The sequence below is a fragment of the Uranotaenia lowii genome, chromosome 3, assembly GCF_029784155.1.
Source record: "Uranotaenia lowii strain MFRU-FL chromosome 3, ASM2978415v1, whole genome shotgun sequence".
NCBI classification, from domain to species: Eukaryota; Metazoa; Arthropoda; class Insecta; order Diptera; family Culicidae; genus Uranotaenia; species Uranotaenia lowii.
The window spans coordinates 269885282-269904294 of NC_073693.1; the positions used below are offsets into that span (position 1 = coordinate 269885282).

The window sequence follows — 19013 nt, forward strand, 5'->3', positions numbered from 1 at the left end:
CTTCAGAATTCAGATACAGATTGCAGATTCAGATTTCAGATTCAGATTTCAGATTCAGATTTCAGAGTCAGATTTCAGATTCAGATTTCAGATTCAGATTTCAGATTCAGATTTCAGATTCAGATTTCAGATTCAGATTTCAAATTCAGATTTCAGAATCAGATTTCATATTCAGATTTCAGATTCAGATTTCAGATTCAGATTTCAGATTCAGATTCAGATTTCAGATTCAGATTTCAGATTCAGATTTCAGATTCAGATTTCAGATTCAGATTTCAGATTCAGATTTCAGATTCAGATTTCAGATTCAGATTTCAGATTCAGATTTCAGATTCAGATTTCAGATTCAGATTTCAGATTCAGATTTCAGATTCAGATTTCAGATTCAAATTTCAGATTCAGATTTCAGATTTCAGATTCAGATTTCAGATTCAGATTTCAGATTCAGATTTCAGATTCAGATTTCAGATACAGATATCATATTCTAAATTTTTTTTTATTTCAAATCTAGAAATCATATCACGATTTTGCCCTCAAACAAGAAAACAAATTGTGGCAAAATGCAGTCGGCTGAGCTCTTTCTCATTAAAATTTTAATGTGAACCGTTATGATGAGTCGTGGCTTCTTAGAACAGGTGTATGTTGAATAATCCTGACAGATCTGGGTTGACAGTTAGAAAACAGAAAGTCCCTTGGCCTCAGAATGAAGAGAAAACCGTCTGACGAAGGTGAAAATTATAGTAGGTAGGTATAGTTATAGTTCGTTCAATGCCCTTTCCGTTTGTCCTCGGGGCGGAAAGGAAAAAAAATAGACGAGTGCCGGTGCAACAAACAAGGTAAAGTTTTCCCCGAAGGCTGGGATTCCGCAGTTGAAAGCGGGCCATTTTTCTACTCCATCACTTTTGTCACCCGGTTGTGTCACTCATTTATTTCAACCATCATCTGGTGTAGGTTTATAGAACTACTGTCTGTAAAAGGTAAAAAAAAGCCGGAAAATGGAGACGCCGTCGCCGATGATGAGCCGGATAGCCCATTCGAGGTCTTATATCTAGTAGTTGAGTGTAGATAAAACGAAAAGTAAACGGACTAGTGGGAGAGTGGGAAAATTGTGGGGCGAGCTTCCGGTTCCGAGGGATAAAGCAAATTTAATTATAACGTCCTGAAGATGGCAGACTGCTGAATTGAATGATAAAGTGAGTGATACGCAAATACGGCGTCTTGTTTGTTCTGCCATCGTTGGGCAAATATTGCTCCGGTGTGTGGGTGAATGTGTGGGTATCTGTTTATGTCCTGTGATGGCATGAATGGTTTTATTAGTCATTGTTTGCCTCTGCGTTTAATGCGATAATATTAAAGATACAATAGAGAAGCTTAAAGCGTTACAACGAAAGTCAGAATTTTGTGTGGAGATAAAAAAACATTATGTTTGTTTATTTCTTGAAAAAAAAGTCATGAATCTCAACGTAACAAATTTCAATTATGCTCACTACTGGTGGCTCCAGAGAGTAGAGACGCATATTAGTTTTTTCTAGAATTTTTTTGAATTCTTTAATTCAAGGCCTAAAACTTTGTTATAAAACATGTAATTTTGTTAAATCATTACTTACTCATCGATAAAAAATACTTATAGAAATAAAAGACTATAAGCTAGAAGGAGGTTTTCCAGATAAGTAGGTACCTTAATCCGGGGTAATATTGATCACTTTTTTCAATATTTTTCGATTATTTTTCCTGTTAAGGGTAATGTGGCATGTTTCATATTTTTAAAACCAGTACTGGACTTCTACGGACGTAAAACACGGTTGCAGAAATTTACGGGACTACGTTAAATTTGATTTAAAACGATTTCGTCGCTGTTCAGGAATTGATGCTTTGGGGTTACATTGATCAGTTTTCATTTTTACGGTTTTAACGAGTTTTCTTGATCAAAAAGGATACAAAACACCTTAGTAATTGTTTATAATTTCTTATTTATCAATTTTACCTTGCTTTTTAACGTTTTCTTTTAAAAACATTTATGATCGAAAAAAAACAAAAAATGCTGCATACATTTAGGGGCAACAATTATAATAATTGCTAAATAGTTTTAGCTTCAAAATACATATGAATACCCTCCCACTGATTCCATTTTCATTTTTTCTTCAAAGTTAATTATTTGATAGGATTTCTATCCATTTGTCCAATAGGGGCTTACTCTTGAAAAATGTCCTTTCTTTTTAAATTTAAAAAATTTACCATTAAATGACTGTAAAATAGCTTTATAACTATACATATACAAAGACTGAAATTTTTTCCTTCACATTCAACCACCGTTTGCTTCTAAATACTTTTTGGTATCATCAGAAGAGCTGTTTGTTTGCGAGCCTTGGAAAAAATAGATACTTTAAGATTTTGAAATTACAATTACATTTTTAGCAACAGAAAACAATTTCAAATACAAACCAAATTTTGTCTATTTGATACTCAATTGATAGGCTTTCAATCGTAGAAAACAGTTTTCAAAAATTCAAACTACAAACTAAGTTATTGATGATAGTGTGAAAAAATTTATTGATGGCCAAAGTTACCCCGGTGATCGAAGTTACCCCGTTTTACGGTACCTCATACAGCCATGAGAATTTTTGAAAACATTATGAAAAAATAATCTTTGCCAAAAGATACCGATTCATCAAACGAAAGTGACGATACAATATAAACTTATTTTTACTATGAATCTCGATAGATTTCCTTTTCAGAGATTCCTGATTCAAGGTTCATGTTTCAAAATGCATTCAAATAAGTAAATTATACTAAAATTTTGAACTTTTACGTTACAATTAAACAAAACTTACAAATCATGTTGGTCTTTTGAATTTCTGTTTTTTTTTTTTTTCTTAACAATAATCGACTACAGGTTGAGGCTCCGATGTCAATTTTGAGATACTGTTCCAGCACAAATAGAGCGAGAATATCGCATAGCAGATTTTGAAACGGGGTTATCCCGTATAGACCTACATATGTTTCCACTTAAATTATCCACCATCTATATTTTAAACTCCTGCAAGGAGTTTTTCTACACCTTCACACAATGAAAACCAGCAAAATATCCACTGAACTAAGAAAGACTGACAATGAAAAATTGCATACAGTCTGTTGAAATTTCGTTTGGATTTCTTGAAGAAGTCCCTGCCGGCAGAAATTGGCTCTGTATACTAGGTACTGCTATCTGGATTTAGCTGGCCTTGCTGGGGTTTTGCATAGAATATTAATTTAAGTAAACCGCCAGTTAAGAAAACTAAGTTATGGCCAAAAGAAATTTGCATGTTTTTTTAAGGGTCGGACTATTTAGTGATAATTATCAGAAAATGATGAAACTTTAGCTGAAGGTTTAATGAAATTAGTCTTCAAAAATGTTTCAACTAAATATCCATAAAGCAAGTTCAACTCATTAGCTTCCAAATCAGCTCAATAGATAGACAATACGTTGTTTGATGATAGAAATTCGCGTGAAATAAAAATGCATGTTTTAGAATACTGATCCAAAACTTTTAGCCGTTACACCACACTGCGGGGTGATCCCAAACTTTTGGATGATAACTAAAGTAGCTATTTTATTAATTTTTGGTAAATTGCCATTTTTTGCACAAAATTAAACTAATGTGTCTTGATAAGTACGAAAAAAGGATTAGAATGCAACTCTAATTTTGAAATTCGGTCCACCCCATCCTGAGATGATCGGGTTTGGATTTTAAGTGCAGTTTTTGAGAAATGTTCCAGCTTTAAGCTAATTTTAGGTAATATAAACTCAACATATACTTTTTGTCAAAAACATACAAAGAAGGTTTTGCTCACGATCTATCGAATACTTTAACTAAATATGCAATTTGGTTCTCTATTTCGGAAGTTCGAAAGTACGAAAAAAGGATTCGAAAGCAATTCGAGTTTTGAAATTTGGTCATTTGGTCAAAATTTTTATCAATTTGGAAAAAAAATAGAGAACTGAATTTAAATAAAAACTCTCTTTCGAAAATAAAAGATTAATGTTTAACTTGAGTTACGATTGGTGTAATGTTTTAAACCGATACTTTTGTGACATGTTTTTGTAGATGAGAATGTTTGAACATTTTTTTTGTCAAAAAAATACCCGGAAAATGCTGTGACAAAAATGAAGAATACTTTTTGGAATGTATTTGTTTTTCAATTTTGTTTTCTATAAAAGTCATAGTAGATGACTCGTCAAGTTCATTATTTCGCTATTTATAGACAGAATAGGGAACATAGCCATAAGCAAAATTAGCAAAAAAAAAATGCAAAACAAACTAAACCAACGCACTTTTAAAATCATGTTGTTTTCCGTAAAAAAAACTGAAAATGATCAATTTAAATTTTAACACAGTCAAGAAATGAGTTGAAACGTTGAAGCCAAAAAAGAATTCAACTTAAAAAAATAAAAAAAATTTTGGAATTTCTCAAAAGAAGTTTATTTTTGAAAACATATTTACTTGTTTCTTCCAAGGGTAAACCTACATTAAATAAAAATATTAGGAGGATGGCGAGCTTAGTAGAAAAAAGTAAAACAAGAATTGCGGACGGATCTAGAAAATTGCTTGAAACTTACTTATTGAAGTCAAAATTATCGGGAAATTCTATATAATTTTTACCAGGGCCGTAGGAAGAACCGGCTCACAAGGGGGGGGGGGTGCTTGGGTTGGGGTTGTTTTTAGGCACAATTTTCCCGTATGTTTGGATAACGTGAAGCTATAAAGCCTACCCCCATTCTAAAGGTATTTATTTTAATTTCTAACTTTCGAAAATAAGTCGTAAAAGTTACCCATTTTTTAAGAAGTAAAACCTCTTAAAAATATATATGGATTTGAAGTTTTATTTAAAAGAAAAACTTTCTATATTTTCTTTAATAAGAAAGTAGTTAGCTAGTTCTTTATAACCACAAACATGACCATTTGAGGCATTGGAAAAAAATCCAAATATTTAGGAATAAAAGTAAGAGATTAGGTTTGCGGTTCTAATAAGATCTATATTCTACTCTTGTTAACTCGATTAATACACTAGTTTACAGCATTTTTGAACTCAGTAAACTGAAGGTCATTTCCAATGTGAAATCGGGCGCTGAATCCGAAAATGAAATTTAAAAAAATCTCAATAGAACCGTTTTTGAGTTATGCTCCAAATATGAAATTTCGAAAAAATTGAAAAAGTGCTTGTACTTAGATTAAAATATCTCGGACGGCATAACAGTAATTTGAAATCCCTCTTTTGCATATTGAAGATGAATAAGTTTTCTATCGATCATCTGAACACTGCTTTTGCGTTTGACCAACAATACTGTTGATATTTGTGACTTTATGAGAAAAAAAAATTATAAAAAACGCATTTTTTTAGAAAAAAATTCGTTTCAACGAAAGTTTTAGACTCGATGGTAGCATTTAAAAAAAACCGCAATAACTTTTCTGTTTCAAATCCAATCGAGTTACAGTCTTGGGGTGAAATATTTGTCTCAACTTAGGCTTTAAGAAAATCATCCATACAGAACAATCAGCTAGTGATGAAAAAAAGTTATTGATGAAAACCAGTATTTTTCGTTCCTTCCGGGCAAAATACCTCAAAATTTTATTCACTTTATTTTATTATTTTATTATTTTATCTTCCTGAAACTTGGCATGTGACTTTCTGGTAAGCTAATAAATAATTTTGACTTGGACCAGTGAGATTTATCATGTTTCATTCTTCTTATACTATGATAAGTTTACTGTGGTTCGTTAAATAATTAAAAACTCCAGAAATTTCAGTTATGGTAAAGTAGCCATAACTTCTTCAATTTTCAACAGATTTTGATAAATAACCACTTGAAATCTTTGATTTAAATTGGCATTCAAGCGCAAAAGGAAATCAGATTTTTTAAATGCTACCATCGAGTCTAAAACTTTCGTTGAAACGAAATTTTTTCTAAAAAAATGCGTTTTTTATAATTTTTTTCTCATAAAGTCACAAATTTCGCAATACTGTTGGTCAAACGCAAATACAGTGTTGAGATGATCGGTAAAAAACTTATTCACCTTCAATATGCAAAAGAGGGATTTCAAATTACTGTTATGCCGTCCGAGATATTTTAATCTAAGTACAAGCACTTTTTTAATTTTTTTGAAATTTCATATTTGGAGCATAACTCAAAAACGGTTCTACTGAGATTTTTTCGAATTTCATTTTCGGATTCAGCGCCCGATTTTACATCAAAAATGTTGGTCAGTTAATCAAGTTTACGATTTTTTTTTTAAATTTTGTAAACTAGTGATATTAAAGTTGATGGTTTGAAACTTTGTTTAAAAGGAATCTGCATGATGTTATACAAAAAAAAACATTTTTCAGTGGAATTAAAAAATATAAAATCGAGTTTTCTCTAAAATCGAAGTTTTATTTCATATTTGTGATTTCTTCTGGTTTGTATTTCAAACTAACTCTGATTGAATATAAAATTTTAATTTTGAATCCAGAATCAAAATTATGAAACGGAGATCGCACGTCACTTGAATACTTGATAAAATTCTCACATTGATATTTTAATCTTGATTTTTTTCTGTTAAGGCGAATGTAGCATGTTTCATATTTTTAAAACCAGCACTGTAATATTGATCAGTTTCTATTTGGACGGTTATAACGAATTTTCTTGATCATAAAGGATACAAAACACCTTCAAAATATTTACAAATGCTAGTTTATCAATTTTACCTTGCTTGCTTTTTGACGTTTTCTTTCAAAAACATTTATAATCGAAAAAAGAACAATGATGTTGCATATATTTAGGGGCTAAAATTATAACAATTGATAAATAGTTTTAGCTTCAAAATACAAATGAAATTTTGCCTTCACACATTCTCCTAGGCCTTCCCATTATCTCCATTTTCATTATTTCTTCAAAGTTAACCATTTTATAGCGTTGTCCAATACAGGCTTACTCAATGAAAATGTCCATTTTTTAACATATCACAAATTTATCATTACATAACTGTAAAGATAGCACTCTAACTATACATATACAAAGAAAAAAAGTTGTTCTTCAACAACCCGTTTGCTTCTAAATGCTTTTCGGTATCTTCAGGAGAGCTGTTTGTTTGCGAGCCTTGTAAAATTGAAATTTCAAGATTCAAAATAGAAAAAAAAAATTTCAAATACATCGATTTTTTTTCTATTTGATAGTCAGTTTATAGGCTTTCAAACGTTGAAAACAGTTTTCAAAAGTTCAAACTATAGACTGAGTTATTGATGATAATGTGGAAAAATTTATTGTTGGTCAAATTTACCCCGGTGATCAATGTTATCCCGTTTTACGGTACTGCCTTTTTAACCTGAGTTCAAAATCGGGATTCCACATTTGGAAACGATTTTTGAATCTATGTTTCAGAGATTAATTCTTACTAGATTTTAGCCAAAAAGCGAAATTTGAATCAGATTTCTCAACCAAAAATCTCATATTCGAATTCTGAATTGTTGGCTTTTAATGTGTGGATCACCATGAAGCTTTCTTCAAATCCGATTCTGCATATGAATCAAAAGTCAAAATTTGTAATCTCAAAAATGGTTTGTAATTTTATGAAGAAATTCATCATGGTTAGATGAAATGAAAGATGGTGGAAATCTATCCATCTATAAAAAAAATCCATAATCTTTAGATGTCCCTACTAAAAAGGACATCAATTTCCACCGATAAGGTCGATAAATTAAAGTAACAAGGGTTTGTAATTTTAAATATTTTCTTCTAATATTTCGAAATAATGAGTTCCTGACATAAATGTTTGAAATGCAAAACCGAGATTCGAATTAGGATTTATTTTTAATGATGATTCAAACTGAAGTTCAGTAACAATAAACTGGATACAGAATCCGAATTCTCATCACAGAAATCGAATTTAAAGTATTATACGCAAATTTGGAACCACATAATCTGGAATTATTCTAGCGTAAGCTTTCCAGATATTTTTGCCAAAATATACATACCGGCCGTGCAAATCCTGGATATTTTCTTCAATATATGCCAATATAAAAATCATTAAATTAAAATTATGAAGATAACCCCATGACTTCTGTTTGGAGAAAAATGTACATAAGTCAATTTTTTTTTTCATATTTTAAGTTTAAAAAAAATTGTTTACATAAATTTTGATAAATTTTACTCAATATGTTTAGACGCACACTACACTCAGAAATGAAAAAAATATAAATATATTATTTTTCATGTATTTTCAAGCTTCACCGTGCCCACTCCCAGAATTATTTCTCGGCGTGTAATTACTGAAATATTTCTCATCGAGAAATATCTCGGTTATTAAAATTTATGCATTGAGAAATATCTACGACAGTGACATCTGGTGGTGGTAAATGGAACGAAACTTAATACGGCGGTTTTACTAAACGAATGCAACGAATGATATAGGAAGAATTCAGGATTGAATGATTCACGATTTTATAATTAAAATTTTTATTTTCAAATAATATGAAATTCATTACTAAGTATACAAATTAAGTACACCCACCTTCACCACCCACGAGCAGCGCTGAACTGGTACTTTGCTTCGCTCGACCGGGGATGAGCAGCTTCGGTGTTGGTTCAATTAATCAGCATCACCTGCGTGAATCCTTTAGGAGAGGCTGAATCCATTCCGGACAATCGAAACCCCCAACAAATATTGCACATTTCTGATGGCAGTGGACCGAACTGATTTTCCGACCCAGTCATCGCCCATGGTGCTGCTGCAGCTCCTAACGTTCGAATACCGTCTGTAGTTAATGAAACGGATTTATTATTTTCTTTTTAGAAAACAGCAGAAGGCAGGAATACTTACATCCGCAAACGATTTTTGCACGTTTTGGCTGAAAAAAAAATAAAAACATAAAACGACTGCCATGCATGGCAAGAAGAAGATAGACACTGCGGCAATTACTGGCATAGAAATAACGTGATGATTAAATAAAAATTATTTTTATATTTTATTCATTTCTGAGTGTACATAATATAAATGTCTCAATTTAAAAATTTGTTTGATTTTGCAAAAAAAAAGTGTAAAATTCGGGAAAAATCTGGGCAATATGGTAATCTATGGTTAATCTTATGAGAAATCGATATTCGGGACTAAATTTCTTTCAATAAGTTAAAAATGTTATGAACAACTGTAATAGAATTATTGACCTGGGATAAGATTTCGAAGTTCTAAGTCGAGATTGTTACTCTTAAATGATTTTAGTCGTGCATAAAAATTTGATTTGAATTTTATTCTTAAGTTTGGAGAAAAACATTTTTTTCGGCATTTCTGGACCAACATGGGGGAGGGTTCAACCGGACTATCGACTTTTAAGAAGGTAGTGACTGCTAATCGCAATGAAAAGCAAAACCTTACGGCAACAACAAGATCTCGAAGGCTGTATACGACATTGTTGATAAAGTTTGATTGCGTAGTAATGGACGACGAAACCCACGCCAAGGCAGATTTAAGGGGGCCAAGGCCCCCGCCCCCCTCGCGTCCCCCCAACACACTAGAACTTCATAAAATCGAAAAATATTGGGTGATAGCTAAGCAGAACCATAAAAAGACCAAAAAATCTGTTAACAGCGACACGCAGTTCACAGAAAACTGACGTGACTGTACAAAATTTGATGGCAGGCGTCAAACGAAAGGCTTGCTTATTTGGACTAGGTTAACCGGAATCTTAACTGAGCATTTTTTCCATCATTTATACATATTAAACACCAAAAAGAAAGATAGTTTGACTTTTTTAACAAACAAATACTCGATTTACACGCAATTTAGTCTGACCACTTTTTGATCCGAACACCCTTCATGGTGATCAAAACTTCCCCGAAATCGTGTTTTGTGCTGAAACTGTAGTAACTCAGGACGTTTGAAAGTACTGCAAGCGACAATCATTTTTACTCTCCCTACTACAGTAAATGACTTTTATGGAATGACAATAGGCGATGGAAGCGGTGCCGAATTCGGGTGATGGTTTTCCACTAGTACAAGTGGGATGCAACTAAAATTTCACCCAACTATTGACAGATCATACGGGATTTTCTTAAGGAGAGAAAGAATAACTTTTCGCTTCCATCAATCATGTCACATAGAAGCACACAGTTATTTGCGACATAACAAGCGTACCCTCCTCGCTTTCTAGCATACCAATGACTTTTATGCCTTAGGTACATACTGAGCCTGTTTTTTTCCAATTGTTTATTTTCAGACGACATCTGGCGAACGGATTTGGACTTCATGGTCACCCACAACGACCGTCTGGTGGTGCTGTCCTTTATGACATCAACATATCCGAACACAACCTCTAAGCCGTCGAGCTCCAGCGATGGACGCAATCGAAGACCATATCAGAACGGCTACTTCGAACAAAGCGACCTGGTCGAGAAGTTCTCGGCCTATGAAGGAGACGACCGTGATGACGAAGACGATGACAGTGACGATTTGGACGATGACGATGATCCGTTCCGAACTCACGAAGCCTTGGAAATGGAACGTCACGATTCGGCTTCGTCTATTTCGATTTCAACTATGGAAAATTTTAACGTGTTAGATAACCCAACCACGACGCATACCTTTCCCCCGATACGCAATCTGCTGACTACTACGACTGAGGCTAGCACAACGGCGACAACTTTCACGACTACGACGCCGCTAGCTGTAACGACCCGTCCAACAACGCTCAAGAAAAGCAAAAGCAGTAGCCGCAAACAATCGAGCAAATCGAATGGATCGAGAAAGGAGAAACCGTATCAAACGAATCAACAGCGCTTCGACGATGTAGACACTCGCCTGGAGCTGGAACCCCAGAAGGAGCTGGACTTTGATGAAATTGCTGAACACGAATACACGACACTGTTTGAGGTGAACCACAGCAAGCAAAAGCAACCGGGAGGCCGAAAACTAGTTCCGTCCGGTACAGCAGCGACCAACAATGGAGGTGCTTCGACGTCCACCACTGTTGCCACGAAACCGTCCCCGAAGGTTCAGAGCACCAAGAAAACTGCTACCACTTCCAAAGATAGCGATACACATATCATCAAACCGATGAGGCTACCGGAGAACGTTATTCCTTCGACTCCGGTGACGACAAATTCTAAAATAATCGAAATTAAACCGAGTACAACCGGAGCAACGGCTAAGGCGACACCGAAAAAGATCAAACGATACACCTCCGAAAACTATAGCAGTGAAAGTTTGGAGAGTCTGGAGAGTATACCGAGTGTAGATGAAGATGAGTTCATCATAAAAGATGAAAACGGAATGGAAATTAAACCGGCGTTTCTGATTGGAACAGTTCCCGGTAACATCAGTACCGGGACTGTTCAGCTGGAAGGTTTTGCGGGATTGTTACAGATGTTCCTGGGAGTCGATCAACAATTCAACGCCAAACGCTGGACCCAGACCCCTAGTCTGGAGTTTATTAATTTGGCAATCGCCCTGATGGCGTGGGCCGTTCGCTACCCATCTGTGTTTTGGCACACTTCAAAAATGTTCGCTTGGGTTTTTAGTTTGCAGATGATCGCCAATGGGGTGGACATTTTGTTGAGCTTTGCCGGTGCGAGTGTTCTGTACAAGCTGCAAACGTTAGGGCAGGCTTTGCCACTGCAAGCTCCGGCTCTCATATTGAATGGAACGGTAACGATTGCGTTGACTATTTTGGCACTGATCTTAACCATCGCCTCGTCGATGGTTCTGTATTTGTACGGTCACGGGAAGTTAGCGGTGAAGATCCGGGACCGTAGATTGATCACCGCAAAGCAGAGTACCGATGTGTGGGCTTACTTCGCCCACTGTTCGTCGTTGTGTTTCGTGTTGGCACTGGCCGTCGTTAAGGCTCCGCTGCTGCACGATCTGAGCGCAGCGTATCGCGGAAGTTTGGACGGGGCTGTATTGGCTGCAGGTAACTTCGTTTTTTAAAAAGCTGTCTGACTTAGATTCTTAACTTTCACCCTATCTGTTTTTCAGCTCTTGGATCCGTTCTTCACCTGTTTCTATGGATAGTCCTGTGGCTTGCTTTAACAGCAAAACGTCGTTGGCACTTCAAGCTTCCACCGCTGGAGGCTATGGGAGGTCGAACGGGGTCCGCTCAACCTCTGCTCCGAGGTGGATCCGGTAATGGTGGATCGTTGATGCGATCGTCCAACGGTAAAAACAACGGGGACAGCAACGGTGCCACCAGTAGCGAGGAAGAAACTGTCTACTGGCCCAAGATTGCACCCAATTCGCCAAAGTTGAAAGTAACCTTTAACGAAGTAACCAGTACGTCATCCGACCAAGCCCACGGGCACGATCACGATGGCAAGCGGTAAACAGAGTCTAGCAAAGTTGTTGTGTGCAAAATTTAAAGATTTTTTTTCTTTCGTTTTCATTTAATCCATTGTCGTGTCGTGTGTTTTTGCATTATTGATTATTGCTTGCTGTGTGTATTCTGTTTATTTGTTTCCATTCACACTACGATCATGAAGTGGTTATGCCGAATGATCTTCCATCTGCACTGATCCTTTTAGCATGCGCCAGTTTTATTTCCTGCCTTCAAATTTCTAAACCCTGTTGTCTGTTGTCGATATCCCTTACCCTAGCCATCCGCCCCTTGGAGCCACGATACGTTTGTCCAGTGTTACGGGGGAAACTGACGACGGAGACTATGCTACGCTAAGAGGTGGCCCAACCGGTGATTTGCTACATATCGGCGAGTTCGACGATCATCCACCACCGCCGGAAGAAATGCTACTCAATCCGGGTGGTCACAACGAGCACGCCGACGATACCTCCGAAGAAGGAAAACTTCTCGCCTGCGTACGCGATGACAGTGTCACCTACGCCTCAACTAGAGACCTGGAACCACCCATCGCTCGTACCGTATCTCGAGAAACATTCATGCGATCACCGGAACAACAACTTGGTAGCCCATTGGCTCCCGTCACCGTCACCGTACACAACAATGAACATGTGGTAAAATTAAGATTATAAACTCTAGCCGCAATAGATTCTCAAACATCAAACTTTTCCAGGCCCCAGGAATGACGCCACGTTGCCTGCGTCGAGCTGATTCAGGAATGCCCAACGAAGCTTTAACACCCCGATCTGACACAACTTCAACGGAGAGTTCGACTTCACCGCCGGACTGCCGAGACGCCCCTTCGGAAACATCCAGTGGAGTTCACTCCGGGGAGGAACGCGACGAAGTGGTTATCCGACCGAGATCTGGACCCTACAAATCGATCATCAAACCTCCGCCGCCGGCCATCCAAGAGGAGCCCTTCGGTCGTTCAACCAACATGAAAATGTCCAGCTTCAACAAAGACGGCTCGAGTGCTACCCTGCCACTTACCCGAGGTTCCGTCGATCTTCACCGATCCGACTATCCCCAGTGCAGTACCATGCCTCTACCGGCAGGCTACCATCATCAGCCACATCACTACCACTCGCAATCTTCCTTCACGACTTCAAACTCTGCTTCCCGGACGCAACTTCAACAGCACACAACGCTTCCGAACGGAGTCCGATACTCCAACAGCAACAATCAGTTCCTCAAACGCATGCCATACATCAAAACGGCCGAGTCACCGTATGGACATCTGGGTCTCGGCAGTGGTCATCACACTTTCTCCAAACTGCTTCACGACCCACTAGCGATGCCCAACAGCTCTCCGCCAACTCATTCGCAGTCCAGCCATTGCACCTTCACTCCGATTCCGGAGGACCGCGACTCGGCCAACTACTCCATGATCTCGGATCAGGATCGGGAAATGTACATAAACGCCGGGCAGATCAACTCGATACAGTAGCGATCACAAATAAACGTGTAACTATAAGCACCGAATCGTTATGAACAGTAGAATAATTGCTATTAATGGACGCTACTACGCCTTCGGTACGATTAAGTTTCAAGAATTATATGTTAAACTCCGAGTGGACCCACACGAATCAGCAGAGGAAGCACGCCGCACAATTAGTTTTAAAAGCTACCTTAACAGTAATTTAGTTTAATTTTTGGACATTTGTATATTCAAATTCTTCCCCCACAACTAAACGAGCTCATTTTGTACATAGTCGTATGTATTACTGTTTATTGAACGTATTGAAAGGTATGCTGAAAGGCTGCAAGCTATAGGATATTCATCGCCTTTACGAATGCATTCAACACTATTATATGTATGTATGTATTCTCAAATACTCTTTAAACCATTCAATGTTACAAATGGAACGCTTGTGCTGTACACGAAACTATTTTGAACCTGAGCTTGTAGTCGATGCATTATTATCCCTAGCCTCTACGTCAGAACCATTGAAGCGCAGCGAATCATTTGGGAGGAAGTTGAGTCTTTGCGAAGAGGTGTTTGCGCGATTGACCTGAATTTTACATGAGAAGTTCAAAAAACTGAATTATTCAAAGCTTATGGCCCTTTTGAGACCAGCCCTGTAGTCAAAATCCTTCAGCTGCACAGAAGTTAACATGCAGAACAAAATCTCTGTTTACTTTCAAACCTACAATCAAAACGGAGCTCAATTCAAAAACAGGTATAACTAACAGATTCGATCGGTCGGTGTCTGTCTTAGTGAACTCTGGTCAACGCCATCTTGAATAAACTATAAACTAAAGAATTTTTTTTATCTTTAATTTTTGTTCCATTGAAACGAAAAGGAAGCAATGACAATTTGCAAAACGTTCTTCTAACGTGAAATAGAGGAAGTATGAATTTTCAAAAACACCTTTGGGCCCGAACAACACTCCATCTACGTTCTAACGGACAATGCGTCGGAGCCTTTAGATAAACTAAAGACGCTTACTTATCTTTACATTTTTGTTCAATTGCCTCGAAGAGGAACAAAGGCAACTCACAAAACTTCCTTCTAACGTGAAATAGAGAAAGAATAAATTTGTAAAATCCCTTTTGGTCTTATAGATTCGCCTTCTACGTTTCAGTGAGTAATGAATTTTTCACACCTCTTCGCTACTGCAGGGTGGCCACCCAAACGGGAAAAACGGGAAAAGCGGGAAAAAGACGGGATTTGAAATCCAACGGGAAAAAAGCGGGAAAAAGCCGGGAATTTTTTCAAAAAGTCGGGAATTTTAGGCTCAGTGAAAATCTGTTCAATGAAGTTCATTCGAAATAGGTCGAAACAAATGGAAATGGATTGACAGTTGATCACCAGTCGCTTTCCAATTGACTCCGACACGAATTCTATCAGGTCAAAACGAATTCTCCTGACGAACTGGAAGTGTTTCGATTAGTTTGAACTTGCTTCATTGAACAACAAAAAGATGTTCCCGAACAGCCAGATTGCTAATCGAATAGAAATGGGAAGAACAAAAATAAGCTATTTGATTCCACACGGTATTGCTCTCTATTTTTTGAATGAAGTTTTCAATTTACAACAGAATTGTAGCGAGTTCGTATTGGGATTTGACGAAACGTTGAATAAGATTTTGCAGAAGCAACAAATGGATATTAGTGTGCGCTTCTGGAACACAAACCTAGTTGAAGCAAGGTATATTGGTTCTACATTCTTATCGTTGACGCGCTCGAATGACCTTTTGAATGGCGTGAAACACAAAAATAAATCTCCTACCTCCTGGAAGCGTACGAATTGGATTCTCAACAAAATCGGCAATTAAGAAAGCAAAAGAGTCTGGTCATGTTTCCGACAAGGATATCATTGTATTCAGAAATAGCTGTAGTTCGTTTTACTGTGGATTTTTGAATAAAATGGCAATACGATCTCCCTTGACTTATCCCATCCCGATATGATTGCACACTATACAGGTATTGCCAAAAAAAACGTTTAGACCTGTGTCTAGAAGTACTTGTTGACAAGCAACACTTAAGTAGAGCTTGTGCTGGTAAAATTAAGGACGAATTCAGACAATTGTGTGTAATACCTTCAATAAAAACATCATTTCGGGATATCGAAACACAACGATTCGTCAATTTTTGGATGGAACTTATGGGCGAATCGAAAAAGGAGTTCTTCAATTTAACGACCTTATTGCAGAAAATTCTAATTTTGTCTCATGGCAACGCGACGATAGAAAGAGGCTTTTCAGGGGATCAGGGGGAGTTTCAGCTATAACGGTAACGAAATCGTTAATCCAGGATGCATGGTCTCAATTCTCTCCGTAAAAGCCAAAAAAAGGAGGAAAATCTGAAAAAACTATAGCGAAACGGGAGCGAGAGGCAGAAAAGGAGAGTAAGGAACTGGAAGCGAAAAAATTGAAGGTGCTTTTCGACGCTCAGAAAAAGGCAAGCTTGATGGACGAAAAAATTAAAATACTTAAAAATATATGACAAACAAATAAAATTGAAAAATGATAATCAACATTTTCGAATCGAGTGACATAGCTTTAGAAAATTGAAAAAAACCCTGCTTATCAATCTAATGATTTACAGGTTTATTGGTAAACATAACTGAAACAAAACCATCTAAAGATCATTTACCATTAAAAGAAAGCTTAATCGATTTTCGTTTATATGGTTTCAAAAATGAATATTCGGAATTTTGTTTGGTTTTCTGTTGTATAAAACCGGGAATTTCGTGAGAACATGCGGGAAAAAAACGGGAATAATGCGGGAAATTAAAAATTGATTTTGAGTGGCCACCCTGCTACTGCTAGATTCGCATGCAGTGCACCAAATTGAAGCAAGAACCAACGTTAAAAAGCATATCCTAGAACAAGCAAAACGAAGCAAAAACGTCATCATATCTCACCAGCCCACTGAATGAAGCAAACAATATCTCTAGAACGAAAATTAAAAGTAACTGAAAGGAAACAAGCGATTGCCAAATCAAACAGATAAAGAAACGAAAACTGTATATTTTGATCTTTGGAAACAGAAATAGAATGTTTTAATGTCATCATCAGGAACGTGCTAAGATGCATGATTCAAATCGGACCAGACGTCTACAGACCAGCCAGAATCTATTACAGGTGTTTATAAACGTGTAGGATACATCTCATGGGAAAGCAAAACTAATAAAACAAGTCCAACCCAATTCATCATCATTTTCACGAATGGAATCGATATTTGTTACAGGAATACGAACGAACAAAATAATTGAAACAAAAAAAAACAATAGAGACGGATTTTGAGTGAAGGATTTATCACGGAAAATGATCATTTTACCATTTGAAAAAAAGCAACATACAAGTTATTATATCTCGTAACCACAGGACAATATCAACATGAGACGTGAATCTTTTATACACAATTAGCTCCTAAAAGTTAGAATACAGATAAAAAAAAGAGAAATAGCACAGTCAACAATGCCGTTAATTAGGATAACGGATACTAATAACCTATACAAATAGATGACGGCGACGCTATTCTGATGTGAGAAAAAAAATCTGCAAAAAGATTCTCGTCAATAAAGTCAACATTTTTTCTCAGTCTAGAGCTTTTTCTTTAATTTAGTTTTTAAAAATTCCTTTCAACGACGTTTTTGAATACGTTTCTTTTGATGTTCTACTGATTTTTATTTATCGTCAATTGATGTAAAGAACTTCAAAAAATATATAAGATTTTTCCGTAGTTCCAACACATTTCGATTGGTGTTTTTGAAGAAATTGCACGTTTTTCTAGTCTTGTTTTATCTTAAGCACCAGATCTAAGAGGTGACAAGAATCACTAATAGATAACGTTGGTCAAAATTCATTGGAAATTAAACGTGGGAGAAAATTGGCTACACTCTAACAAGAATCACAATGTGCACATTTGGTAGCTAAAATTTACAAATTTGTAATGGAAATTTACACAATGCAAACAACAGTAAAAAAAACACTGGAAAAGAACATCAAAACTCAATGAAAATATGCTCCATACTCTATATTGTGAGTTGCGGTTGAGGAGTCAAATAAGAAAAAAATAAGAGACGCATCTAGAAGAACCTAGCTTGTTATTCTGAAATAAAAAAAATCGCAACTAGCTTCAATTTTGCATACAGCTATAAAACAATAAACATTTAAGACAATTAAGCTAAAACTAATGCAAAATTTTGAACATGTAAGATAAAGAAAGTATTAAAAAACAGTCCTATCAATCGGATACATATACAACCGAATATTATTTTAGAAAAAATATGATAAGGCTAACCACTAACATTATTTATCATTTGTATTTTATCGAAATTGGAAATAAAATTTTGTTGAGACAAAATTTCAAAACAATTGGTATTTTTATTCAAAATTATTTTTGAAAATTTATGTTTTAATATTTGATTTCTCTCTGATCCCTTAAACGTTAAAAAACGGTGTCAAGACTGAATAGAGTAATCTAAAAAAAACGAAACGGATGGTATTGTTAGTGCTAATGAGCACTAAAAATTTCAGCTGCGTTAGTTCGCAAAGTGTACACTTTCTGTTTGCTCTGTTATATCTATTTTTAAGTGACCTCTAAAGCGGGCCACAGACTACACAACATTTGTACAAATGCGATGAAATTCGATGAAATTTTGTCGCTGTAAACACGATTTGCATAGTGTATGGCACTGCTTGAATGAGCGCCCAAACGGTTGGAGTAAAATCGGTCGGGATCGAAATATTTTGTACAAACCATCCTTCCAGCCGGGGTGGAGATGGTTTTTTTTGTTGCTGTTGCTGTTTTCGCCAGCAATCGTTTGTGTTCGCGTGAAAAATGTTTGTATAGTGTGTGGGCGAGCATAGATCAAACAAACGTCGTGGAATCATCGAATTTGCACAGGCCATTTGTGTAGTCTATGGCCCGCTTAACAAAACAAAAATCAGCTCATAAAAGCACTGCTTGATGCCTCTAACCCTAAAATCACAAATAACAAGATAAAGCTTTCACAGGAGAACCCACATATGTATTGCTATTGCATAACCTACCAGTTGAAAAATCTATCTATACATACCCCAAAACCCCAAATAAACAAAACAAATTCAGATGAATCCCCTAAGAACCCTAAAATGAACCGGAAACCCTATATTCGTACTTGTATAGATGTCACTAAAACTACTAAAAATATCACACACGC

At 36.4% G+C, this 19013-nt stretch overlaps 1 protein-coding gene across 5 annotated transcripts in view; it reads left to right on the forward strand.

Moving 5' to 3' along the window:
- The window catches only part of LOC129754870 (protein tincar), a 473333-nt gene extending 454918 nt beyond the window's left edge, over nt 1-18415 (forward strand). For all 5 annotated transcript variants that reach the window (XM_055751112.1, XM_055751116.1, XM_055751117.1 and 2 more), the window contains 4 exons: nt 10228-11919; nt 11985-12324; nt 12599-12971; nt 13031-18415. In XM_055751112.1, coding sequence (XP_055607087.1) covers nt 10228-11919; nt 11985-12324; nt 12599-12971; nt 13031-13807 — 3182 coding nt within the window. In that variant the 3' untranslated portion in view covers nt 13808-18415. The remainder of the gene's footprint in view (nt 1-10227; nt 11920-11984; nt 12325-12598; nt 12972-13030) is intronic.
- The last annotated feature ends 598 nt before the right edge of the window (nt 18416-19013 follow it).